At 38.4% G+C, this 27,684-nt stretch overlaps 2 protein-coding genes across 2 annotated transcripts; both read right to left on the bottom strand.

The window, feature by feature from the left end:
- Positions 1-641: 641 nt before the first annotated feature.
- On the bottom strand, positions 642-15,607 carry usp36 (ubiquitin specific peptidase 36). Its single transcript, XM_014990887.2, has 20 exons — positions 15,487-15,607; positions 10,645-10,910; positions 10,309-10,530; positions 10,063-10,173; positions 8,676-8,778; positions 8,528-8,595; positions 8,297-8,367; positions 8,123-8,205; positions 7,884-7,995; positions 7,623-7,763; positions 7,431-7,531; positions 7,210-7,348; positions 6,756-7,121; positions 5,397-5,621; positions 4,947-5,071; positions 4,229-4,858; positions 3,690-3,895; positions 2,871-3,059; positions 2,677-2,792; positions 642-2,459 (listed from the first exon to the last, which is right to left on the bottom strand). The coding sequence occupies exons 2-20, from the start codon at positions 10,895-10,897 to the stop codon at positions 2,325-2,327; spliced, it is 3,396 nt and encodes a 1,131-aa protein (XP_014846373.2). The 5' UTR covers positions 10,898-10,910; positions 15,487-15,607; the 3' UTR covers positions 642-2,324.
- A 1,905-nt stretch (positions 15,608-17,512) lies between these two features.
- Positions 17,513-27,147, bottom strand: LOC106920080 (metalloproteinase inhibitor 2-like). The gene is made up of 5 exons (XM_014990888.2): positions 26,750-27,147; positions 19,169-19,269; positions 18,976-19,084; positions 18,729-18,853; positions 17,513-18,644 (listed from the first exon to the last, which is right to left on the bottom strand). Exons 1-5 carry the CDS (start codon positions 26,877-26,879, stop codon positions 18,447-18,449), a joined length of 663 nt encoding a protein of 220 aa, XP_014846374.1. The 5' UTR covers positions 26,880-27,147; the 3' UTR covers positions 17,513-18,446.
- Positions 27,148-27,684: the final 537 nt, after the last annotated feature.

Here is a 27,684-nt window from a genome sequence, read left to right as displayed (position 1 = left end):
GGTCTAACTCACCTTTAACTTTTCTCAACACTTAAATGCATCTCAGAGAAAATAATAATGCAAATTAAAGTATTTTTGTATGGCAAGCGAATGCTTTTCTTTTTATGTGCTTGAGTACGTTTACTTTAAAAAAAAAAAAAAAAAAAAATTACATTAGTGTTCTGTAATTCTTTAACATGCTTTTTTTTAAATGAATTGAGTCCGTATAACTTTTGTGCCGCTTTGTCACACACAAATATATATTTTTTAATACACAATTACTGTGACTTAATGCAGATTTTTTTTGTTTTACATATTTGCATAGAAAATAACTAATCAGAGCAATTTTATTTTTGATCTTAGCATGACAATTTGCCACAAACACACATTTTCTAAACTCCTGTTAGGCAGTGTCTAATGACATCACCATGGGATGACGGCGTGTGAAGTCTTAGAAAATCAAACCAGTTAGAGTTGTAATTTTGATACCGCAAACAGAAATACAGTAAAAGTATCCTACAATAAGACAAAACATGGTGACAGTACTGTAAAACTAAATTAGTCAAGAAAAAAAAAAATCAAGACTGTATGTATGCAAGCTATAAATATGTAATATTTCGATGTATTAATAGAAATAAAAAATAAATAATAAAAAAAACAACTCACAAAAGTCACAACTTTATTGCACCTTTTTACTTAAATGTATTGTGGTAAGAGCTTCTTTCAGTATGAAAGTTCCCGTTCCTGGTCAGAAAAAAATTTACGGTGCAAAACACAGAATTGTTGCAAACATTCACGCTAAACGTTCCTCTGTGCCTCTTTGAGAGTCATAGCCTACATTATGATTTCACAGTTGACAAAAAAAATGTCCTACAGAAGTTAAGACCGCTTCAACCTCTCCTGCTCTGTATACAGACTACAGTGACAGAGGAGAACTTGCATGAAAACAGGCAAGTCTTATACACAAACACGTTGCAGGTAAATTCTCAAGTCAACATCCATCAACTGAGTATTAGCACATTAAAGATCTTTCTTTTGTTCTTTAAATTAGATATTTATAACATTAAATCCTATAGGTGTTGTAGCCAATTCAAGGCAACATCTCTAAAATGAAAAGAAATGCATGGGCAAATCTTTACAGCATTTAAGGGTAATACAGGTAGCACAAGACGGACTGTACAGTCTTCTACGTTGGCAAAGCGTTTTGATAGAACAGGTTTTTCTACGCGTTTGTGCCCCCCTCCCCGACAGTACCCTAATTTGAAATCGTTTGTATAAAACAGTTTCTACAAGATGTACAGGATGCAAATGTGGTGGTCCAGGTAGAATGGTTGCGCTGAAATGAAACAGGAGGAGGAAGGAAGAAGGCAGGTGGATCTGGACACAGGGTTGACATGGGATACATGAGGTCCGGGTTCCTGAGTCTCAGCCCCAGTTTTTACATGACTGGCGTGATGGTCACAAAAATTGCATAGAGATAAAAAGAAACGATCACATCCAATTCTGATGCAGTCTCTAAAATAAAATACAAAAGTGATACTTATTGTGGGAGAGTTGTTGTAGAGAATGAGAAGGTTCCATTTCCACACACGAGGCCTCCGGACAAACAACTGAGATGCTCAGTTTTAGAAAAAAAAATTAAACTGATAAAAAAAAAAAAAAACACAAACCTTGTTCAGTCATGCATATATACAAAAAAACCTGGCAATTTCAACCATTATTTTACCAATGAGCAGGCAAAATTTGGTCCAAAATAATAATAATAAAAAAAAAAAAGACAGACATCACCAACTTAAAACCATTTGGGGAATATGTTATATATATATATATATATATATATATATATATATATATATAATTAAATTAAAACACTTAAATGCCTGAATAATTTGGTTTAGAATATATCAAGGAGGAAGGTTAAAACAAAGGTCACTTCTTTACTGTCTAAACTTGAGAGCCCTTATGCCTGCAGAAACCGCGTCAAAGTCGGACACAAGACAGCCAAAGTGTTACAGTGAACTCCTCATATTTATACGGTGTTTATTTCATTTCAGAGCAGTTTTAACACAGCAACTAAAGCTTAAAGAATATGGACACTTAGCAATTAAAGTGACACAGATATATGAGGATTTTTTTTTTTACGTTGTTAATGAGCCAACAAAGGCAACACTTTCATATTTCATACTTTTGGGCTGGTCAGACCATCAGTGGGGATGGCTTATGGCACAAATTGTTCTAAATTGGGGAAACGGTCTTCAGCACAGCAAAGATGAAAACAGGAGAAAGAGGAGGAACAGACGTTTGGTTTACAGTGTGGCTTGTCCAGCTTTCCCGTAGGCGAGACCTCAGCGTCGCACTCCGAAAACTCGTTTCGCTCCGGGTGTTACCGACCACTTGTTTCGCCTGTCCTGGATCTTCTGGAAGATGCTGCTGCTGCTGCTCCTCCACTTCTCTCTTTTGTAGTTCTTAACTTTCTTCACCTGAGCATTTAATAAAAAAATTATAAAAAAAGGAGGTCTTAACACCCAACTAAGACTGACTTGTTTTTCAATTAAACTATATGGTGTATGTGTCACATTAAAGATGGAAAAGGTTGGTCATTTTTTTATTTATTTTAAGAATCATAAACATGGCGGGGTGTGTGTGCACTTTTAAGAGCCAATGCACAACACTGGTTTCCCTCAATTCTTTCCTCACCTTTCCTCTGTCAAAGTCCTCATCCCACTCATCAATCACCGTGTCATACATTGCACTGCGGACATCTTCAATCGCATCCCTGCTGACAGCAGAGACTTCGCCATCCCAGCCGAGGACTGGAGCGAAAAACACACCGACTTGTTAAAGCATTCCAAATTTTTATTTCCAAACACTGTGACTTCGGGTTTACACACCGTTGGCTCCATAGGCTTTGTTTGTGGAGTTCTTGAGAAGCTCTTCCACAACGCCGCTGCTCTTTTTCCCGTCCCAGCCCGCAGGAACGACGTGGTTCGAGGTGTTCGCCGGAGCGCTTCCTTCGGCCGCTGGAGCCTTGCTGCGTTTGTAGCCGTCCCTCACCTGGCTGTCCCACACGACCACCGAGGCTTATCATCATCATCAGAGAGAAAGAGGGAAGTCAGACGAGGCACTGACCGGTAAAATGCATGTTATTGACTTCTGGTGCAATACTGAGTCACCAAACCAACTGTGTTTATTATCTTTGAACATTTTGGATAAATGGTGCAGCACAATATATCCACTCACAATCAATTGTAAAAAAAAACAAAAAACAAAACCAGATATATCTACGTCTAAATTTGTAATTACAGCTCCAATTAGCAGTTGATAAATAAACAACAATAATTTGTCGACATTAATATTTTTAGATACACATGAGTGTAGTTGCTTTCTTATTCACATTAATTATTTTTTAGCCACTTCAAATAAAAAAAAAAAGTGAGATATAAGCAGGTTTTTTTTGCCCTTTGGAAACACTTTCATGTCTGAACCAAGACCTATTTATCTTTATTTTCAGTTCAGTCTCATCTTAAGCTGACACTGTGAATATTTGGGCTATTTTTCTTGTAAATATAAAAATAAGTGCATTACTGAAGCTTTTTTATTTAAGGAAAATTGATTGTTTAAATGATGAAATAAAAAATGTGGCATAAAATGAATCATTACGTTGTGCAACTGAGAAGCTTAACTGAGGACTTCTGTCATAAATAGCTCACCTGTGCTTTCTTTGCCAACTTTTCTGTCCTCTGTGGAGAACTTTGTGGAGGCAGGTTCTTCTGCTGACTCATCTTCAGAGCATTTTCTCGCTCCTCGCTGCTCTTCTTTTAGCTTCTTCTTTTTCTTCTTTATAGTCAATTTATTGTTCACCTTTATTAAATCTTCTGCATCGTGACAGATGTCTGCAGTTTTCGTCTCCGGATCCCTGTTGGAGCACACAGGAATTTAGGAATTCCTTAAAGCAGATGGGAGGGATGCGTCTGAATCGACTCCAAGTTTGTAAGGCAGAGCAAATTAAACATTTATAAAGACGAGCAACTGATGTGCAGCACTTTATGAAGAGCTGAGTAATGAAACATAAATCACACGGGATCCGTTTCACAAAACGAAACTTTGCTGGAAGTCTCAAAGCTTTAAGCAAGTGCTTAGAGCTTGCTAGAAGCCAAAGTGGCTGATCAAGCTGACAGTTTGATATGGAAATGCTATAAAAAAAAAAAAAAAAAAAAGAGATCATTTAAATTTATAAATTTGCACCCACCTTTCTGATGTGGGCCATCTGGAGTTTATTTCCTGCAGAGACGCCTCCTGTTCAATCGTTTTCTTCTTTTTCTTTTTTTTCCTCACAGATTCAGCTTCCTGTGGTTTCTGATCTGACGGCTCTGCATCTGAATGAGGCGTGAGGCTCCATAAGCCGCTCTGACACCAATCCTCCTCTTGATTCGATACATCCAAATGTGACTGGACGAACTCCCTCTCTTCAGTTTTTTCCCCATCGTCCCCTTCGAGTTTCCGCTTTTTCTTCTTCTTTTTCTTCTTCTTGCCATTCTTCTCTTGCGCCAACTCTGTGGGGCTGGACTGTGTGGAAGGAGCTGAGGATGGAAGTGTCTCTTTATCATCCTCCACCTCGGAGTGTCGCCTTTTCCTCTTCTTTTTCTTCTTCTTTGGGCTGACGTTTTGAGCCAGAGGGTTGAGGTCTGGCTCTTGAGCTGCGGGGCCGAGGTTGCTGGAAGACTTGGGGCTCGTTGGGTTTGGACTGTGAAGGCCATTGGTTTTGTGAGAAAGGCTGGCTTTTGGTTTTTGCAGTGTGGAGAAAAGTGGCTGCTTATGAGGTCCACACGAGTGGGAAAAAGGTGATAACTGGGCTTTAAGTGGATTAAATGGACTAACTCTGGGGGGAAAAAGAAATATAATGAACAAATGTAAGTCCCGGAACAAGACACGTGGGAACTGAAACAAAAATGCGGATTTTAATATACCTGTCAGTGTGATGGGCTGAGGCGACGGCTGGGGATTTAAGTTGATTTTGATGTTTAGGGTCGGTGGGCAGCTGCTTTGGCGAATGGCGCAGAGCATCAATGTTGCTCAGACTCTGACTGTAAGCCTGCAGTTATTGACATAAATAAAAACTTGGTGGTCTAAAGAAAAATAGCCATGAATGTGACAAAAAAAAAAAAAAGGAAGAAAAATCATATCAGGAAGACGGGTGTGGAAGAGACAAGATGGCGGGAAGAATGCCAGGAAGAAAGGGTGTGGCAGAGAAGAATTAGAAATGGTTAGAAAAAAAGGGGAGCTAAAGAAAAAGAAGAGAAAATCTAACATGGTTGATTAGACAGATACAGCAAGCAAAATCAATTATTACACAAAATAGAAAAAAAAAAACTTGAATATTTGCCTGTAATCATGCTCAGGGATCATAGAAGACTCACCTTCTTGGCTGAGAGAGCCAGTTTCTTGGCAGGCGGTGGTGACATGATGCTGGTGGCCTCAGATGTGATGTTGTTGAGCGCAGGGGGTTTCAACTTGGCCGTCTTCTGTTCCTCTGTGCTCTGAGAGCGCTCCACGCTCCGGGCCGGAGAGGCCAAGCTGCTGGAGCCTTTCCGAGGCGTGGAGGGCGTCTCTCTTACCGGCTCGCTTTTTGGACCAACGGACTCCTGGCAAAACAAAGATGCGGGTAGTCTTGCATTTTCCTTAATGTCACACAAAAGTATTGCTGCACTGTTCTCTTTCATCCATTTTACTATATACAAAAACAAATAAAAAATTAATATCCATCAATCCAAACTGACAGAGTCTGAACTATTTAAGTCTTTCGAAAGATTCTCAACTGGAATAAGCAAAAAAAGGGAAAAATATTTGCAAGTTCTTTGATGGAGGTAAAAGCTAAAAGGAGAAACAAGGAATTAATAATTTTGCACATAGCTAAAGCCCTCTTTTTATCTTTATATCTGTCCTTGCAATGTCAGTATCTGCAATATTCATATAGAAAAAGACTGTTTGGAGAAGGAGTGAAATGATTAATCAGATTAATCATTTATCAGAGTAATATCAACTAAACGAGTAATCGATTAGTTGTTAACTGGACCATAAAAAAGGCCAACTGCTTAAGAAACAAAACGGAGAAGTAAGAAAAAAAATAAAAAATATATTTTTGAAAACATGTTCTATCTAGAACTAAAGTGGTTTAGGCTTCACCTTGTTCAAGTTCTGTAAAAAAAAAAAAAAAAACATTTCTGCCATTAAGCACCTTAGACATACACTGTATTGATAAGCTTCTTTTTTTTTAAACTACAGAAGCACCCTTAACTACAAATGATCAAAGGAATGCTTTGTTATGGCACTTTAGCCAATAACATGTTAATTTTCTTATTTAATTACTTGTTTATTTGCATTTTGCAATGTACGTCTGTAATATTGTATGCAAAGGCTTAAGCAGTTAAATAAAAAAAACAAAACAAAACAAAAAAAAAAAACAGAAATGTGCCAATCCAATTAATCATTAAAATAATCAATAAAATAATCAATTACTCAAATGATAGTTAGTTGCAGCAATGTATGGATAGCTTAGAGGGCGATAATTGTTGACTCATGCATGTCAAGTGTTCTGAACTTTGCATTGTTCATACTAATGTGATATTTAGCCAACTGGATGGGGTCTCAACACTGTCCAAAATGCTATAGACAAAATGTCATTGTGGCAATATTTACCAATATTATCACTTTCACAGTATTTTCATATATTCTTAAGCTCTACCTCAACATGACTACATTTTCAGTGGCTATTGTACCTTTGAGTCAGTCGTGTCAGCAGAGGAAGAGTCCGACAAAGACTTGAATGAGGTAGATGCTGCCATCCCTCTGCCCTCGCCGCTTTGTTTTTTGTCCCCCTCTGCCCTCGTGACTCCGTTGCTGGAAGGCGTGGGCGTGGTGCTGCGGGACTGCGCCTGGCTCTGAGGAGAGGGCTTCTTCACCTTCTTGAAAGGCTCCTCTATGACCGTGGGTCCGCCCGGCACCTTTGGCGTGCCATTGGACGACGACGACGTCCAGCTGGAGAGCCTGGGCTGCGGCTGGGAGTTCACGCCGTTCCTGGAAACGGGCAGACCCAGGCCGCCATCCATAGACTGGATCTTGCGCAGCTGTGCAGGCTCAAGTTTCTGAGGAGGAGAGTCGGTTGAGAGGAAATGAATCCACTGAAATTTAAAGGAGGCAGATGGCAATAACGCCGCGAAATGTTTTTGACACCTTGGCGACTTGTGGGGAAGAGAGCGGCCCGTTCAAGTTTGCTCTCTTTATCTGCTCGGACGATGCGCTGTTCTTCGCAGAATGCAACATTCCCTGCTTGGTGGTCTGACCGTCTGCATTCTTCTTCGACTCGGGGATCCTTAAGATATTGCGAGATAATTCAACACCGCCCCCGGTGTGTGTATAAGCACCTGTTTCGATCGGTTTCTGCTCTGTCTCACCTCAAGTAGAAAAGCACGTAAGCCTGCTGGTTCAAAACCACTTTGATGTTACTGGAGTGAACCATTGAATCATTCATCTGGTACCACTGCCCGTTGCTCGCCTGGAGGAGGGAAAGGAAGGATTAAACTTACACTAGACATTAATTCCTTAAATATAAAAGCAGAATGGCACATACATATATTTAAGCTTACCTTGACGTAGCAGTAGTAGTGACCAGCATGACAGCTGTACCCAGAATGCACCAAGACAGCATATAGACCGTACATAACGGGGTCGCCTGAGCTCTGAGACATGTAGGGGCGGATGTTTAGAAATTCTGGATAACCAACGTCCTACAAAGGAAGAAAATTAAAGAAATAAGACCATCCATCAATATGTAGGAGTTCCAATAAGTACAAGAGTATTACACTAGTAGAGTAATAAAAATCAATTAAATAAAGAGTGATGTTAACCTTTGTTATTTTTCCTCCGCTGAAGTTGGCAAATCTCTTCAGAGAGAGGGTGAGGACGTTAGATGTCCGGTGGACAGTGAAGCGCTTGGTGGCCGGCACCTTCTTTTTGCACCTGACGAAAACTCATTTAGCATCACCTCTTTCCAGAAATAAATGTTCAGAACAGAAGCCTAGCATTTCTTCACAAGCTAAAGATATATTTTTTAAGCACGCCGTCAGACTGAATAAATGCCACTCACTTGGCACACATGTAGGCATTCTCTCCACTCAGAACGTCTGGTTTGACAAACAGCTCCAGGGCTCGCACTATGTTTGCCGCTTGCTGGGAGATACAAACGCACATATTTACCGTGACGCCGTCGAACGGTTTCATTTACATGGAAATAAATGTCTCATTAAATCACGCAACAAACCCGGATCTCCACGGCAATGTCCAGGTAAGGGTCGTACGTGTCTGAGACACTTTTGCAGATGGAGCATTTCACTAAAAGACAACAAGCAAATGCAATAGAAAATGATTTTTGAGCTACTTTGGGTCAGTTTATCACAGAAAATCCAGATAACTATTTGATAAAGAATGAAGATTTATAAAAAAATAAAAAAATATTATGTGGAAAATAAAAGCTGAAAGAAGAAAACACTACCTCTTGACCTGAGGTAACCTCCAAAGATCTGGTGAACCAGTGTTGTGGCTTGAGTTTGTCTATCGAGTCTACAAAACAGGAATGGAACAAACTGTAAACCACACAACAGCTTTCAGAGCCAGACACCTTTAACAATAAGAATACGTACTTTGGGTATCCATTGAGACAGGCTTTCTGCATGGCGTCAATGGTGTAGCGCAGGAACTCATGGGCGTCTTCTTGGCTTCCAAAGCGAAAATGTCGAGCGATTTCTGTGGGAAACAGAAGTGCTTCTTACTTTTCTGCCTCTTTAAACAATAAGCACGACAAATAATTTAGGTAGACTGGGAAACATCGCTGTTTCTCAGTGTGCAATGTTGAGTCAAAAAAAAAAAAGAAAGATTCCCTGCATGTAGTAACTCGCCACTGAATAAATGGAAGCAAAGCAGGCTGTGCAAGAAGTAACTGTTTTGCTGAAAGATACATTTAGAAAAATAGCACAGTGCCAGAGCAAAGCACACACTTTTGACAATCACAAAAGTCCCATTAGGACACGAAATATTTTAAAAGGCAAAACTATTTTTATGCCCTAAAACTAAGAGAAAAATATTTATTTTTGATTGTTTCTGATAATGTTAAAGTAAAAGTGAACTTCCATGCAACTGGTGATGTATAAGATTCACTTTCATCAGTTTCATCAACCTTACTAGGGATTTTACTTACAAAAAAAAAGTTAAATAAACATATGTCAGTAGCTCCTACAGACTTGCATCTTGTCCACACAACAAATCCTGCATTAGCGCTAATGTAGCCGCAAGATCTCTGTCCTTCTGTGGTCTCCTAATTGAAAAATGGGAGACTTTAAGCTGGCAGATTTATAATGTGTTCATCACCACATTCCCAGAACTACAACATCACTCAATGATGGAGAACTGAGTCACACCAGAGTGGGAAATGAGAGACAATGCACTTATGGCCAAGCTTGTGCACTCATAGTAGAGAAGGGATGAAATCAGCAGGGAGTAGAGTTGTAACTGAGATTAGATACTGCAAAACTCAAGTTACAGAGTGCTTTTCCAGCTTTTAGCTAATAAAACGGGGACATATTTACATTTTAAGGCTAATTCTATGTGAGACATAAATTTATTTTCACCACATATTGGAGTTTTCTAAAGGCAGCAACTAAACATAAATGGAACTACGTATGAGTCCAGGTGGAGGGGAGGAGAAGCAGGTAGCTCGCACATTTTTGTGCTAAAGCAGCTCCTCTAAGCCTGCAGTCACAAGGAGACAGAAAGGGCATTGGGGAAGGAGGGAGTTAGGAGGTAAAGAGGGGGAGGGAGGGAGGCGCAGAAGACGGAGACAAGGTTGCAGCAGCACAAGGAGAAAGCAGAGGAAGCAGGGCACAAGGCTGCAGCGAAACTACAGCACATCAATGTAAAGCTCCGGTAATGTGCTGGAGTTCCTAATGGGTTTCAGCACATGTCAGACTTTCCACTCTGCATGTCTGAGCTGCTCAGAGAGACTCCTGCTGAGTTTACCAAGGGGAGTCTTACTTTTCAGGTCCCTGATGAAGGAGACGGGCTTAATGGCGTTGCCAGTGTTGGCGAAGGCTTGGATGATATGGTTCTGCATTACACAGATCATACAGAAGCCTGACTGGTGGCCTGAAACAATAACAGCACATAGATACATTTAAAATCAAGTTTGTTTGCAACAAAAGCTTAAGAAAATGTCAGCAAAAGTATCAATATACAACATTTTTCGAGCTAATCAATGCCCAAACTGACACAGGTACTCACAGGCCCTACTGTGCTCCTTTGACAGCAGGTAGTTGGCGAGCGGTGGGGTGTAGGTGAGACACTGAACGGTGGAGTTGAGGAAGCAGGTGTTTCCAAGGTTGTGAAGACCAGCTCCCACCCTGTACACACGCTCCCACTTCAGATTGAGCTTGTTGCCAGGAAAGAGCATTTTCTGCGGGGCCGGGACCCCGTCGCCCTGGCTGCTGATCACATTTTCAGATGCTGATGGAGGAGAACGACACAAGACACGAGAGCTGAACTCTGAGAACAATTACCTTAAAACAACAGGAGACATGGAAAACTGTAAAGAATCCTCCGCTGCGTCTGAAAGCTCACCTTGCCTCTTTATTTGAGCGGGCTCTGCGGCTTTCTGCCCCGCGGCGCCCTCGCTTCTGGGGTTGAGGATCACGTACTTGTTCTTCAGGCTGTCCAGCTGGTAGGAGAAGCCCTTGCTGGCGGGCTCAAACTCGATTTTCTGCAAAAGCACCTTCTTGGCGGAAGAAGCCAGCAGCTTGTTGAGGTCGCCATCGTCGCCCGTCTCCTTCCGACCGGGTTTCAACGCCTCCTTGAGTTTGTCTACTATCGGCATCGTTGGAACATTACTGCAAAGAAACAAGAGCAGCATCGCATCAGAGTAGGTGGCATCGTTTTAGTAGGTAAACACTTTTTAAAGGCATCTCACTCGAGCTTAAAAATAAATCTGTCGAAACAGAAGCCAAATTTGTCTCTCACTACTTCTGTTTAGATTTAGTTCAGTGGCTACCTGCAGAAGGAGTGTTTATTATAGGAGATAAGCCGAGCGGATCTGAAGAGCCAGCTGGCTCTTGACAGCTGTCCTCTATAGTAAGAGCAGAAATCAGATGCTACAAACATGTGGCAGGAAGAACAAGGAGCATTTGCAGCTCTTCACGAGGTGTAAACTATGGCTGCCAACTTACATCTACGCTAGTTTTTTTAATGTTATGTTTATTTAAGTGTCTTTAGAAAAGAGTGATCTGGGGCAAAAATTACAAAACCACACAAAAGGTATTAACAACACTACAAAAAAGAACAACAAGAATATAAAGGTCGAATATTTAGAAAATCACTAACGCACTGTAAAATTCTTTGACAGTGAAACTACGGTCAGCTCTAATTCTTCACAAAACCAAAGTTAAACAGTTAAAAAAAATGTTCAAGACTAAGGAGAGGATTTACAGTTGGGGGGGGAATTCACAGTTTAAAATATACAAATTCAGAACTACTGGAAAATATCTTTTGAGTATCATTAAGTGGAGTCAAACTGAGGATTAATTTGAATATTGAACTTTAAAATGTCCAACATAAAACTGTTCAAATTACCATATAAACATGAGTATTATACAATATTATTATACAATTATTGTTGATGTTTGTCATTAGTGCTAGTTTGGATTTTTGGTGAAATTGAAACAAATAATGATTGTTTATTCACTAATGGGTTACTGATTAAATATGGGTCTATTTGTTAAATGTTTGTATTATGCATGTAATAAATATAAGGTTATGTTTATGCTTCCACCCGCTAACTTGAACATGTAAAGCGAAAGTTTTCACATCATGCTTCATGCTGCAAGTATTTTTTGTGCAAATTAAAATAAAAATAAAACGAGAAACCACTGCTGCCATCTCAAATTTTAAAAGAAAAACACCTGCAGATTCAGGAAAAACAAAATAGTTGCACTAAAAAGATCATTTAAAGTCTACATGTTAAAGCTACGGCTCTCAGACTACAAGAACTAAAATAATTATAATAAACAAAACCAGGCACCCTTTGTTTTCTCATTTATTCGACTGTGTCACTGAGATCCCGTAAATGTGGTGAAGACCTCTCAAAGTGAAAAGTGCCTTGTGCGGATGATGCACACACAGACACAGAAATTGTGCTCGTTAGAGTGGGCAGTGGCGTCATCAAGCAGTAGGAGGGCTGATCGTCCACTGTATGCACAAGGACAGCCTGACCTTCCCATGCAGCTGATACTGATACAAGTAAGAGGAACGGAGCCCGTGGGGACCCAGGTAACTGCAGAGTGGGGAACTATTACAAAAAAAAAGCAGGAAAGCTGATGTGAACTAAAACACAGCTCTCAATACATCATGGCAGTGTAGAGACTTTTGGAGCTACACACCAGACAGAGCGGTAATCGTCGTTAGCACAAGTACCTCACAGGAATTGGGTGCCAGTTTGATTGTCGAAGTCCTACAGGGTTTCATTTGGACACTTACGTTCTCCACAGTCCAACAACATTTACATCATGTAAACTTGTTATTCTAACCTATCTTTAAAGACTTTGTGTGTGTGTTTGTGTGTTAATGCATAGTAGTTTGTCTCAGAGTCAACGTAGTGATGGACCAGAAACTTGCCTTGGACATGTGAGAGCTTTAAGCTGTCTTTAAAAGAAAAAGAAAAAAAGATAATCGTTCAACAGTAGGCAATGATCACATTAGGAAAGCAAACAGTCCTAATATCGTCGCTGATTGTTGCAGAGACAATATCAGTTACAATTAATCCCATCTCTGCTTTTTCCCTTAATCACAACGTCGCTCTCCGTCAGCCTCACCCTTTAGCTTCAATCAAGGGGATTGAAAACCCATCAGACTGGCTAATTTTATTGTTCAGAAGAAGAACATGATGCATGTTCTATTAAACAACCAATTACAGCATCAGTCATTTTAAACTATGATATATTGACACTACAATGAGTTTCAATATCTCATTATCTCAATACCAGCTCACATTGAATATATTAATTTATTGGATGAGGCTTTTGTCCAATTCTTTGTGCTTGTTGGTTATCGATGTTTTAATCATTACCATCCATAATAAGGGATCGATTGCGCACTACATTACACAAAAATAGCGACATTAGAGGTGATTTAGTATTATCATTTTGGCATTTTTACCAAAGTTTTAGGTCAATATGCGAGTTTAAACTTGATCATAACAATAATAATAATAATAAAATGCAACAACCATGCATAGAAAATGAAATGTACTCATGTCAAAGTGGCAACAACTCTGATTCAAGTATGTAGTTTGGCTTTGTATAAGAATTAAACACACAGGTTTTTGCAATCACAAAAACATGTGCTTACACACACTGTCCCCATTCCAGGCATCATCTGAAGATGACTATTAGTTTAATCTGAATGGAAGTACAAACCCCCTCATTTTTATACTAAAATCTTTTGAGTTAATTTTTAAATCAATCACTATTATCTAAAAAAGCAAAACAAAAAAAAACAAAAACTGCTGATGCAGAAAATTACATATTTTAGAAACATTTGTGAAGACTGAAGGGTAAAAGTGAAATGTAATTTTCATTTTATGCTGTTTCACATTGTTTCTCATTGAACCACTACGCTCAGACTGGGCAGCTGAGATAAGGCTGAGATTTAATCTTAACATTTATGGATGTCATTCCTCAGTAACAAAATACTCATTTTAATTTTTATTATTACGTGAATAAAATGGTTTCTTAAAATATAAAAAACTAATAAAATAGATCTAAGAAGATTTTTGTTTTTTTTTTAAGCCTACCCAAGGTCAAGATTCCATCAAAAAATGTAAAACATATGTAGAATAACAAAACATGACATTTTGGCTCAATGACAAGCAGATGCAAGTAGATTGACTAACATTTATTTAACTGTTAAAAAGGCAAAAGATTTCCCAAATATGTATTGAACATGACGTCACTGTAGCTGTCTTAATCATGATCAGGGTATCATTTATTTAGACTTTCAAAACATTTTAACATATGGGTCAGAAGAAATAAGGAGGAATTCAATTATAACATAATCACTGCGAAAAGTGATTTTACTGTTTAAAATAATCCACTTGCACATTTAGATATCATGTTAAACTAACTATGCTACCATTCACACACACCGTGGGCAAACCAGCCTACTATTTGTAGTTTTATCACTTCTTTTAATATTTTGTTGCAACTGACTGTAAAAATCTCATCATATTCTCTTCAGCTACAATTGTGTCATTGTACAAAGTCACACAATCCCTGCTTTAAAAATAAAACTGTCCTATTATCAAAAAGGCCCTTCTGTAAACCAGTTGCAACTGAGTTCAGCAACATTTAAAAATGCTGTAACGTTAATGGATACTGTAACTCAAGAAGCAACTAATCTCAACCATACCATCAGTTAATGGAACTTGATTTCATTCATCAGCATCACATTAAATTACTAATATTATCCCAACACCCCCAGTCAATAATAATAATTATAATAAATTACATTTACCAAAATCTGGTGAAAATGCAATGTTCTATGGTAAAAGACCTTTTAGCTGAATAAATTATTACCTTAGAAATTTCCCGTGTTTAACAGAAATTAATGAGCGTAAAGTGCTCCTTGTTTTAATTTTAATATCCATCTATATATATATTTTCCTATTTTTTGTGATCTTTGGATCATGTGAAAGATATTTCATTGGTGGTAAAAAATAAATCTATTTGTTTTGACGTGCAACTACTGTAAAAATACAGTAGAGGTGAGAATAAAAATCATATAATTATCTGGCCTATGCGCTACATAAGTTTGGTGTCATTTAATTTTCATTTCATCTGTAATACTGAAGTTACATGACTGCTGCTGAGAAGCCACCACAGTAAGCTCGCTTAGCAATCCTCTTCGCTTACTAATTCTAGTAACGTGTCGTTTATAGAGTTTATTTATTTAGATAATTATTTAAATTGATAAAGCGTATACATAGCTGAGGCTTGAACAGCTTGTGTTAACCATCTGGACTCAGCACTCCGGCGGCAGTCATTTCAGCTTCCATGCTAGCTTGCTAACTGTCGCTCCCAGCAGTTTTTGGCCTGAATGCTTTAAAACACGAAGACATGTCTTAGCTTAACAACTACGCTACTCTATTTTTCGGTATATTGCCTCTCTTCTGAAGTCCGTCTCGTTTTGTACAGTAGTGCGTAACGTTGCCGGGGGAGTCAAATTTAGCCAGCGAGCTAACTTAACGTGGCGACAACCTCCTGCCTTCCTGAGCGCTGCAATGTGGGTTAGCATGTAGGAGTCCAGATTGCTAACAGTCTCTGACAGCCGCATTCATGAGTATAGGTTTGCAACCAGACCTACGCTAAAAACACACAACATGCATTACATAAACTCACGCATTTGTTCGCTCACCTTTGGTTTAATCAGCCAAATATTTCTCAACAGGAGTATGCTCTCTCAGCTGAAGCTACCGAATCTGGTATTTTTTGCCCATGCTGCATTATGAGGGGGCGGGGTCAGGTTTGACAGACAAGAATCAGGAACCTATCACGACACAGACAGTACCGTCACATAAAATGTTTGTCCAATCAGCGCTTAAGATGACGTTGGGCGCTCGGCAGAGAGCCACACGTGACTTCCAGTTCTCGCTGTTTACCATTGACGCAATCGGTGCGATGGATGCTTGACAAGTTTTACTGTGACAAAAGAGCAAAAAACGTGTGGAATTGATGGCAAGCGGTATTATCATATAGTAACTGGAGGAAACTGTTCTCTGCAGATGTCCAAAATCTAATTATTACTATTTAACAGTAAGATTTAAGACTTCAAAAATGTAACTCATCATGTACAACAAAAAAAAACACTGAAGAAATATTGAAAGTCATTATTTTAAGAATAAAATATACTTCTACTTATGTTTACATATCTTCATATAGCTAGCTACTTTCCTTCTACCCACAGAGATCATGTTTTGTGAAATACACTTTTACTAGAGAAATTTGCATCTCAGACATGACCCCTAACAGATATTTATTTCATGGATTTAAATATAAAATACGCAGCATTCAGTTAACATGACACATGCGATTTCTACAACTTTTTGTGTAATCATGATTTGGAACAATCTAATTAGAAAACCGATGTAAAAAAAAAATAAAAAATTCTGACGTATATGAACCACATAATAGTGTAAATGGCAGAACCAGAAATTAAACTCTCTGGAAGAACATCCATCAAGAGAACATCCAGCCATCTGTCTCTGAGCTAAAGCTGTAACATCGTTAGTTATCCAACAGAACAATGATGTGGACCCCACCTGCTCCTTCGGCTCTTGACACATTTTATTGGATAGCAATAAAAGCAAACATGGTTCTTTGGAGAGTAAAGGTTACTGACTTAAACTTATGTTTTCAAATCAGAAAACTAAAGATCCTGCTATGTTTACTTCAACCATGTGTTGAAGTAAAAAAAGGCAGATATCAAAGGTTTTGCTGAGTGTGAGAAGTGTAGGTGGCACCTGATGCTTGAAATAGAGTGCAAACTTCACCTACCCGTAACCTGGCTGCAAATTATACTTGGTGTCTGGAAGGCTAGATGAATGAAAAGCCATTAATATAATATATCATGGAAGAATGATGTGAAGTGTGACCTGAAATGTTGACTATGAATATTAATAACTCAATATTTATGTGTAATATACATATATATTTGCCATATATGTCATTAAATATTGTGAAAACAGGCATAAAACTTGAGGATTTTTTTCAGATATCCTACAAATGATTTTTGCCTAACCATCTCAGTTTTGTACAACTGGGAGTCTTGATTTACATATACATCTAATTTAATTCTGACATACAAATGTCATTCGGAAAAGTTCTGACAGATATCTGGTGTGATTATATTCTACACTGGCCTGCCATAAACTCTGCATCATTGAACTGAGAAAAGTAGCAACCATAACTGGTTCATTACCACTTTAATATCTCCGATTCCCTGTGCAATTCCCTGTTCTTCGAAGACTCTTTAGTTGGATAGCTATAAACATATTCAGTGCTCATTATTGTTTTATTGTAAGTTAACTGTATGTTTATTTATAACATGATGGGAAAACCCAATAGTTTTAACGCACTACTCTACTAAAATGAGTAAAAATGATGAATAGTAAAAAAAAAATAATAAAAAATCTCAAATAAACTGCTCTTCTGGACACATGATTTGCCTCGTGAGGCTTGATTTTCTGTGTTTTTGTCACTAGGGGGCAGCATTTTGCTACCACAAGGTCCATTGTTCCATTCTGATTCAAACTGCTTTCCTGAGCAATTAGTTATCACAAGGTCACGCTTAATTTCTGCTTTTACCTGAAATGAAAGAATTTAATCTTTCACACAAATGCTTAATTCATGCATCGACACTGAAATAATCAATATCCAGCACATTAACACAGCATTTACATTTTAATAGCCAAATGTACAAAAACGGTCTGAGCTGGACATGCATGCAAAAATCTTTTGCCTCCAAAATCCCATGTGAAACCAGCACAAGATATCACATTGCAAAACACAGAAGAAAAAAAAAATTATACAATTTTATATTAAACTCAAGTGACAACTCAACTATTAAAATTCTTTTCAGCATTTATGCAAAAAAAAAATGATTGGTTACAAAACCTCAATATGTAACAACCCTAAAGGTTGAGTCAGACATTTAACACTGATCTCGTTTGTCTTTTTTAATACAAAATCTGTATATTAAACTAATAAAAAATTTGTTTTTCCATATTTTTATCAGTGACATTACTTGCCAAAAGAATGATCAGTCTGTGCGCTTCTTTATATAGAAAGTTTGAATAAATGTGTCACTTGCCCATTGAAAGTGTTTGTAAAAACAAAATGGTTCTCAAAGTGCATTTTTCTCTGTTCTGATAGGTGGGTAGGGGGCTGAGGGGTTGCTATAAAGTTGGAACGCCGTGAGAAAATTTCAAGTTTCTGAATGCTGCATTAAACATTTCCATCCCACTTTAAATAAAGAAAATTTAATTCATTACAGATGTGAAGCACATGAGGATAAATACTATAAAATGGTAACCTAAACAGATTATTTCAGCTGGAGAATAAGTGGTTGATGAGGAAGTGCTTCAAAAAAGGTTGAAGTGGGGAAAGGTGCAGAGTTTTTCATAACATGCAACCTGAAGTAAGTAATAGCTTTCCTCTTTCCAGAGCTCTCACACAACAATTAATAATAAAAAAAGTCTACAAGGATTTTTTTCTTTTTAATTTCTTTGTATGTGTGTGTGTGCGCGTGTGTGTATGTAAATGTGTGTTGGAACATTTAAACTGCAACAATCTTCAGACTGTTCCACAAAAGAGGAGTTATGGATCTTCAATGTCCAGGAAATCCTTTCTGGGTGGCACGCTGCCTCTGTACCAGGCGCACGAATCATCGTTCCTTTTGATGCAAGCAAAGTGCTTGGCTTGCTCCCCGTTCACCGTCTTCTCAATCACCCAGTCTGTCCAAAGGCACTCCGTCGGGCTGTTGATCATGCAGGGGATGGAGGTGCAGCGGATGATCTGAGGGTTTTAAAAGAAAACTGTGAGGAAAAGCTGCTTTTAGATATAGTTTAAATTTATCAGAACAAGAGAAAACTTTTGTACCCTGCAGTCGCAGCCGGTCTCATAGCGTTGAGTCAGGCTCTTCTTCTGCATGGCGCTCAGGGTCTCCCACTGCTCAATGAAGTCACACAAGGTGATGTGCATCGTCCCATCGGTCTCCAGTTTACCTACATTTAGGAAAATAATGTAAAAGAAGAAATTCTAAATGTCAAAAAGGGACGTACAGATCCATTTTGAACAACGTTTCAAATGTCAAAACACATAGTTGGAGATGAGGCAAACATAATACCGGTGATGAGGTACTCCTTCTTTCCGACAGTGTCCAGAGTCACTCCACACACTGCTGAAGTTGGTGCAGTGTAGATGGCATCGATATCCTGAGTGGGACCTTTGAACATCTGGTGATTCAAACAGCGAAAAGCAGATTTACTATACTGATTATTTGTAGTCATAAAGAGAATCAAAACAGTTTGTCCTCATACCTTGATCTGTTTGACATCAAACCGGATACGTTTGATGGGATTCCCGTAGACATCGTTGCCGCTCTCAACTTCCTGCATTCCAACAACCTTTGCCCTAATAACTAAAGACAGACACACACACACAGCAACCCAGATGAGCAAATTTTATTTCAATAAGGACATAAAATGACAATGCTTGGCTAAATGTGAACAGTATTTTTTTTTTATTTCAACAACATATCTGAAGACATCATCGCCACCATTTGGCTTGGCAAGCAAAGACAAAGAAGTCGGTTCAGATCAAAGATGCATTATTGTGACTTGAAATCTGATCTCCACAGATGCTACTCATCTAATCTGACTGAGGTGGAGTTGCAAAGAAGAATAGACCAAAAAAATATATATTCAGAGTCTATATGTGCAAATATGGTAGAGACATAGCCCCAAAAAGTTGTACAAATAATTGGACTTGAAAGCCAATTTTATAACTAATGAACATAGGATGAGCTCAATTCACAAAAAAAAAAAGAAAAGTTCTGGATACTTATAAAAATATTAAAAGCATCAAAGTTTGTTTGTAGAGTTTTGAGTAGCATAAACATTCAAGGGGCATAAACACGTTTGCAAGGCACTGTATATCTGAGGGCTCACATGTGCCAACTGCTGAGAAGACAGAAGCACATGAGTGTTTCATCAGCTGCAGTCAAAGAGAGGAATGTGTGCTGCCTGCTTGTAGGTTCTCAGGCCTAGTTAGGAGGAAGCCAGTCAGCAGTCTTTGAAAAGCTGAACAAAATATCTTCCCTTTTGCCTGCCTGCAGGCCTCTTTCTATCGGCCGGCTTTGCCATCTGGATAGAGGTGCTGACGTGCAAATCAAGCACTTCTTTTATTTTTTTTTTATGCATGTTGCCTCAGCTCCTCCCTCGTGAGCTCAGAAAAAAAAAAAGCAGCTCATATCCTCAGTGCAAAATATGGCACCAACTGGAACCAAATACCTCTGGATTACCTGCATAATGCATAAAGTATTACTGTAAATTCCTAACACCACCGCAAAAGGAAAAGGCTTACAGTTTACATTTTTAAGAGGGGGAAACCAGCGACAGAGTTAATGCTAACCAGATGTTCTTTCTCAAATTCCAGTTTGGTCTTTGCTTTCTCAAGGTGGCAGCTGCAGATTTCCGTGGATCAATACTTACCTACTGCTTTACCAAATAAGATCAACTATTTAAATTACGCCGCCTCTCATAACTGAGCCAACTTTTTTTTTTATTCTAAGTTTGTTGGAAACTTTTTCTTTTTTAAGTCTGTTGCAGACTCGAGCCAAACAGCAATCATTAAACTTTTCATTGTTCCAAAACAGCTCTTAAGAATGTTTAATGACCTTATTTTATGTTTGCTCTGAGATGCCAGCTGTCTTGGTGCTTTTAGACTCTAACCAGAGCTTAGATCACTTAACTACTGAAGATTGGAGAAAACTTTGCTGCTGCTGAACAACTATAAAACAAATGGGAGTAGATCACTCAGCCTTGCAATCCTTACAGCAATAACGTCCTTGTAAGTACAGAACAGAATTTATTACTCTGTAAGATTCGAGTTGACAAGAATGTTCAGATTTTAAATCATCCGCACAAAGCAGTTGTTTTTAGCAGACACATTAACCAGAAGCATTGCTCACGTCACCCAGGGTATATTAAAATACGCCATGTTTATGAGGAGAAAAACTATTGTTTGAAGTTTTCCTCACCAGCTGTTCGCTCCGGAGCCCATGCTGAGGTGCTGAGAAACTCTTGGAAGTTTTCTGCCCCAGCAGCGGATTATTGATAATCCTCTTTTGCTCAAATGTGCAGAATTATTCAGATCACTGCTGGTAGAGTAAAGTAGGACGGATGCAAAACGCATCGGAAAACCATAACAGAAAAGGAAACGGGAGCAGGAGAATATGGGGAATAAAAACATGAAGTTGTAAATATGTGTGGGCTGCTACTTTTTATTTAATTCTGTTGTAGTGGATTGAAAATTAGGCTGAGCTATATTATTCCATTAATCCCGTCCTCATACCTCATATCTACTTTAAAGTAATCTGAAGTATTTTTTTGAGGATGAAGGATTTATCATACTTAGAGATTTTACACATAAATCAGAACAAACTAATTAGTTTACCATAAAATAGATAACAAGTGGTAAAAAAACATTGTTTTTCCTTACTCACACTGCATCTTGTTTCCTTAGGATTTAATCAAAGACACTGACAGAAGCAAAATATCCATGGCTAACAATATTTTTTCAAAAATATTAGAGATAATTTAACACTTAGGATTTAATCAGAAATTTGACTCCTTTCTGTAGTGAAAAGAAGGGTTTTCAATGCCTTTGTAGTATTCTGAGGTTAAAAATTGGGGTAGAAGAGGTAAAAAACAAAAACAACTCCAAGTTTCCAAACACCTGGGCAGGTCAACCTCTTAGCTAAAGAAGATTGTGTTGACTCGATTCCATCAGATGCTCTTAGACTTCCAGCACGTAGCTGTTTTCCAACAAAGAAGTTGTCCTGTTACAGGGAACTAGTGGTTTACTTGTTTTACTCAAGCTGAACATTGATGCGTAAAGAAAAAAAATAAACCAAAAATGTAACCAAAATCCAACTAGATGATCAGGCTTTTTTGTGTTTTTCTTTTAAAATTGAGACTAATTATGAATTAATTATGGATTGTCACAATGTTTTTCAGCCTTAATACCATTTGAAAAAGATCATTCAGACTCAGGAGTTTTGGAAAATTGATGGATAGGTGCATTTCAAATTTATGGACAAACATCCAAACACAAAGCTTTTGATTATATCAGCATTGCAAGTTCTTAAAATACCTACATCTTTTAGATTTGGGGATTTTTTTGAGGAATAAGAGTTTCAATTGACATGCGTTAACGTCTTGGCAAAAGCGTTTTGAAAGCCTTGAGGGAAATAATCAAATGTGTAGAAAGTCAGATCAGTGGGTTTGTAGCCACTAGAAACAGAAATATACTGAAGAAAAAAACAACTTCAAATGCATACTTTCCCATCAACCAATTAAAAATAACATGAATTTAGCCAATATCATCATTCATTCATTTTCCTATCCCGGTTTGTTTTTCGTACCCAAAGGTTGGGTAGGGAGAATGTGGGAGGAAACCCACACGGAAACGGGAAGAACCTGCAAGCATACAATGTCCGCTTTTGTTCTGGAGTGACAGTGCAAACCATCACACCACCATGTTGCCCACAATAATCACCAAAAACTATAAAAATGTTTATTTCATCACTCCCATACCACATTGTTTTTCTTCGCCCTCCCCTCTCCTTTTGCTGCAGTTGATTTTATATCCTTTTTCTGGTACACAATTTATATACATCTCTCCTTGGATATGATAATTACTGAAAGAGGCTGACAAAGCCCCTTAAAAGGCTGTGGAGGTTTACAAAACTGGGAACTGAAGGAAGCATTGAATTTTCCCAGTGACTCAAACAATAAACATAAGTTTTTGCAAAATGGTATTGCGGTTATGGGAGTGGGTTTAAAAAAAAAACAACAAAAAACAAAGAGGCGAAAAAAGGAACATGCATGTCATGTAATTGCACCTGTTTTCCTCTAAAAAGCCACAAAGGCTGAACAAAAGAAACACAAACAACTCTTTCAGTTCTGTGTGTGCATAAAAAAATACAACTTTTTTTTTTGTTTTTATGACACAAACATCCCTCTGCAAATTAAGCTATTGAGTCTTTTTTTTTTTTTAAATCAACCCTCCTGATCAACATCAGGCTAAAACTTAATTTTATCAAGCGAACAAAAGCTCATCAAATGCATCAAATGTCCAAGAGAGATAAACAAACACAACAGTAAGTGACGGTAACAGAAAATGTTCTCAGAATTTGGACAGACTGTTTCTCTTCTGCTCTTCATAAAATAAACAGTTTTCCATGCTGACTCACAGCGACAACTGACCCTCCTCTGCAGACTGATGCAAGTTTATAACTTGTTAAAAATCGAGTAAAAATAAATAAATAAATCGTGCCGTGTCATGGGTCCAGCAAGGAAACATTTTCCACACATCACAGTAAAGTCGTTTAGAGCTGGAAGAGTGAAAACTGAAAAGCCTTTTCAAGACTTGCTTTTTTGTAGGAAATGCAGCATTGCCCAACTTGACTGCATGAGTCAAGTTGGGGAACTGTTCTGGTAATTTACAATTACCATGAAAGTAACAGGAATAAAGCATGATAATAAACTAACTCTCAATTGCCCTTTGCAAATGTTACAAAATGGTTGCATATGTTGTTCTTGAAGGCAAGTCTCTCAACAAGTTTCCTGAATAAATCCAGCGCCTTATTGCTTGCAGGGTGCGCTGGAGAGGGGAAGAAAGAAAGAAAGGAAGTAAAGATTCCTGGTTTCAGTGTCAGCACTGTTTGCACAGCTTGAAGAGCTGTGTGTTTATCTGGGAAGCAAAGTTTAGGCTCAGTTCTGCTTTCATGGTCTCAAATGATTCATCCTCCTTGTACAAAAGGGAGATGATGATCTTTTTTTTTGTTGTTGTTTAATGAAATAAAGAAGTGCAGAAGTGCATAATGAGGACACCATCTGGCTTCTGAACATTCTTCTGCCTCAGGCGAAAAGCCAGGACATGGATTTTCATTTATCGGTAATGTTTTTGAGACATCCTCTGATATGATAGGATAAGCAGACATGACGGGGTTCTAGCTAAGCATTTAGTTTGCTGTAATTGAGTAAGAATGACACACTCCAATAAGAAAATGGCCAAAAAGACTGTCAGTGGATTGTGCCTCTCATTACTGTCACTTCACTGCAGTAGTTCGTCTTACAGTGAAATTGTGATGAAATGCTTCCATTTCTCCATTTTTTAGGATCCTTTACGCATGAGGTTGAGCAACTGGCGATGTAGAATGTTCTGCACTGCTGACAGTCTGACCTTCCCTACATCTTGGCGAATTAAGAAATTTGAGGTTTAGCAAATCTGCATGCGAAGCTGGTTCTATACAGATACATTACTCTCAACATTTCATCTTCACATAAAAGTTCTACAGCTCACAAAGCGGACCATGAGTTAAATTAAAGCACTAAGAAAATTCATAACCCTTCTGTTTAGAGAGTTCGACCTCTTAGAATTTTTTTTTTCTTTTTTAGAGTCTATCCATGGTGCTGAAGCTGCAGCCGAGGTGTCGGCGTTAGTGTCGTGTCAGAACCTGACCTCAGAGACTCTCATTCAATGAATCAGTCAGGAAGTTCAGGTGAGTATCGGCATCTTGGCTTAGTCAAACCCAGACGCTGTCTGGGTTAAAAAAAAAAAAAGTGCCTTATAGAGACAGTTTTGTTGGTTTACAGCCATAAGCGTCAATTGATTTTATGAGACCAACACAAAATAGGGTACAACAGTGAAATGAAGGGAAAATGACACATGGTTTTCAAGGTTTTTGACAATTCCTCTTTGGAAAACTGCTCAGACTAAATCATATTGAATATGGACAAACTGGGAAACATCATTTGTCAGGTTTTACTACAGATTAATAACTGAATTTATATCCGTAGTTGGGCAGATGCATCATAGGAGACACGAAAAAGCTATTACGTAAATCATTTCCTGTGGCGGTGGCTTTATGAGTAGGATTGTTGTTCTGAATTTAAATGTTTTCTTTCATAAATCGTCTACATTTAGCTCCACCCATCTTTTTAGCCAATTACTAAAGAAAAACATGCAAACAAAATAATGCCGCCATCACCTTGTGTGACAGTAGCGTCTTCAACATGATGTTCCAGTGTTAGTGTTTCACTACACAGCCTTTTTGTACATTGCTCTAAATGTTCAATTTTGGTCTCATCCGACGAAAGTAACCTTCGTCATTCAAAGGCCAGCATGTTCCGACAGTAGCCTTTGTAAGTCTTACCACAGAACAAACAGTTTATACTTTTGATGCCGTGGTTTTTAATCTGGTCCTCAGCATCTGCTGTCCTGTATTTTTGAGGTTTCTCTGTTCCAACACACCAGATTCCTACATGGCCTAAAGAAACTGCAGACGGGGAACTTTCTTTCAACAATGTCTCTCTTCTCACGGCTTTTCCAAAGGTCGGTTCTGTGGAGTGCAAGGGTTAGAGTTGACCGGTTCACAGGCACTTACACATGAGTTTCCATCAGCTTCCCGGCCACATCACTGGCTTCATTTAGGGGTATAAGTGCAAGATTTTTATTGGCAATTACTTTTTTGCAAACATGGAATCATTTACATTGCGTTTCACCATGATGTGCTACTTTGTGTAGCTCTGCCACATAAAAGCCTATTAAAAGATATTAGACTGTGTGGCTGCAAAGTGACAAAATGAGGAAAACATTCAGGGGTACGAATGCAGGAAACTGTAAAAACAGCATTCAGAGCAGATTTAAAATGATCGTACTGCAAGTAAAAGCCAACGACATAAGAGTTAAAATGAGTTTCTTTTACCTACTCACAATGATTAAACATGACTAACTAATTTCAGGAAGAGAGAGGGGGCGAGGACTCACTTAAAGTCAACAGGTAGCTAGGTTGATACCTGTAATTAGAGGTGTTGGGTTTTTCCCACTGTAAACCTTCTCCAGCAATGGCAAAACAACCATTTCACACACTGGAACATTCACGGAATGATGCAACTATGCAAGGAAGGAAAATCGTCTTCATGCAACAGTCTGAAACATTCATGGCCTGTTCCCCAGCTATCAAACTGCTCCAAATAAAAGACAAAAAGAAAGAAGCAAAACCAGCCTTTTGTTGGCAGTAAATTCTTCAGGACAAAAAAGGGTTTCTTTAATCTCCATAGCTGAGGAATCTCATGGCTAAGGAAAAATCACTAAATGAGTTCTCTTCTGTGTAAGAGCCACACACTCAGGCTGCTATGGAATAAGGGGAGAGTGGGGGGAAAGGGGGTGGGCTCAGAAACCCTAATTCAAATAACAGCACAAACTGGTCCCTGTTAGCTCCATGTATTTCTTAAAAGGAAAAAAAAAAGAGCAGTGTTTTGTAAAAGGCAAAATGTTTACTTCACCTTCGGAAAATGAAAGAAAAAAAATAAACAGCCAATAAGGAATCTTTCATATGTTGCCAAATTTCTATGTTTGCACAGAATATCAATGGGAAATACAACAATATGTCAACGTTTTCAGATTTCAGAGATGATGAGTGTGCCATGTAAACACAATTAAGACAGAGAAAAAAAACTTTCCAGGAGATTGGCAGTATTTCTTTAAACTTCACTTTATAGCATATGGTTTTATATATATATATATATATATATATATATATATATATATATATATATATATATATATATATATATATATATATATATATATAGGAGAGAGTGCAGAAACCGCAAGCGCAAGATTCAGGAACATCAACAGATGATTAGCTGGTTAAAAGGGGAGGGACATGGAAAGAAAACTTAATCCTCCTACATTTTTTTTTATTTTTTTTTACCGTAAATAGAAAGTAAAGATTCTTTCGAGAGACAGTGAACGACTTATGTGCAGCATAAACAAATGCATCTTTTGCTTAATAGTTGTATTAAATAGTAGCCGTAAAGTGAACTCACCGACGTCTGAGTTGCAGAATGCCTGTTGAGGATGCGCAGGGGAGCAGCTGCAGGCTTCTGCCATTTCTTCAACGCGCCACAGAAACAGGATCGCCAGAGCGACCAAACAGCTGTTCATTGTGCAGCTCATCTTTAAAAACTTTCAACTTACAAAGTGGGGGTTTAGAAGAAGGAGGTTGCGCAGTGGAGAGTACCCTAAAGCCTAACAAAGAAGAAGTGAAATGATCCCCTGCTGTAGAACAGACGGTGCAAACTGACTGTCAAAAAGTATGAGGCGGCCAGTGGAGGCGAGTAGAGGGTCTTTCCCGTTGCAAAGCCGATCACACTTGATCCCTGACTGTTTTCCACAAGAGGAAAAGCGAGTTTTATTTGCAGGCATCAGGCTCCGCCTCTTCTTCAGGGCGGCGTGCTGAGGGGTCAGGGCCTCCCAGTTTTTCACATGTGAGGGCGAACTCCGTCAGCTCCGATCTGACGTACGTCAGTTGCATGAAGAGGCCGGATAATTAAGTCACACTCCAACGTCTGACCTTCTCCTTTTTTTTTTTACATACAGAAAAAAAAAATCTGTATTTCTTAAATCTATAATTTCTTGAACTAAACTTAACCTGTGTCCCGTAGATGACTGCGTGGTCTAGTCTCCCTGCTAATGTCACAAATAAATAAATAAATAAATAAATAAATAAATAAATAAATAAATAAATAAATCTTTCTGGAGTGTGCACGCTTTGTGCATAGATTTTTGCTCATAAACCTGAGGTGGAAAACAAAAGTTGTCCTTCTTTTTGAAACACTGATGTAAAGACAAGCTATTATGTTTAGGGTTATAACAGTTGATTAGACATTTTAAATTGCTTTGAATTTATTTTCCCCATGTTTTCGCATGATATCACCAGGAAACAGAACCAAAACATTGATGCCTTTTGGGAAATTCTAGG

This window comes from Poecilia mexicana, unplaced genomic scaffold (assembly GCF_051168715.1).
Source record: "Poecilia mexicana isolate PSO_F unplaced genomic scaffold, ASM5116871v1 scaffold_8, whole genome shotgun sequence".
Classification (NCBI taxonomy): Eukaryota; Metazoa; Chordata; class Actinopteri; order Cyprinodontiformes; family Poeciliidae; genus Poecilia; species Poecilia mexicana.
The sequence above is the reverse complement of the archived record's forward strand: the minus strand, read 5'-3'. Positions and strand labels throughout refer to the sequence as shown.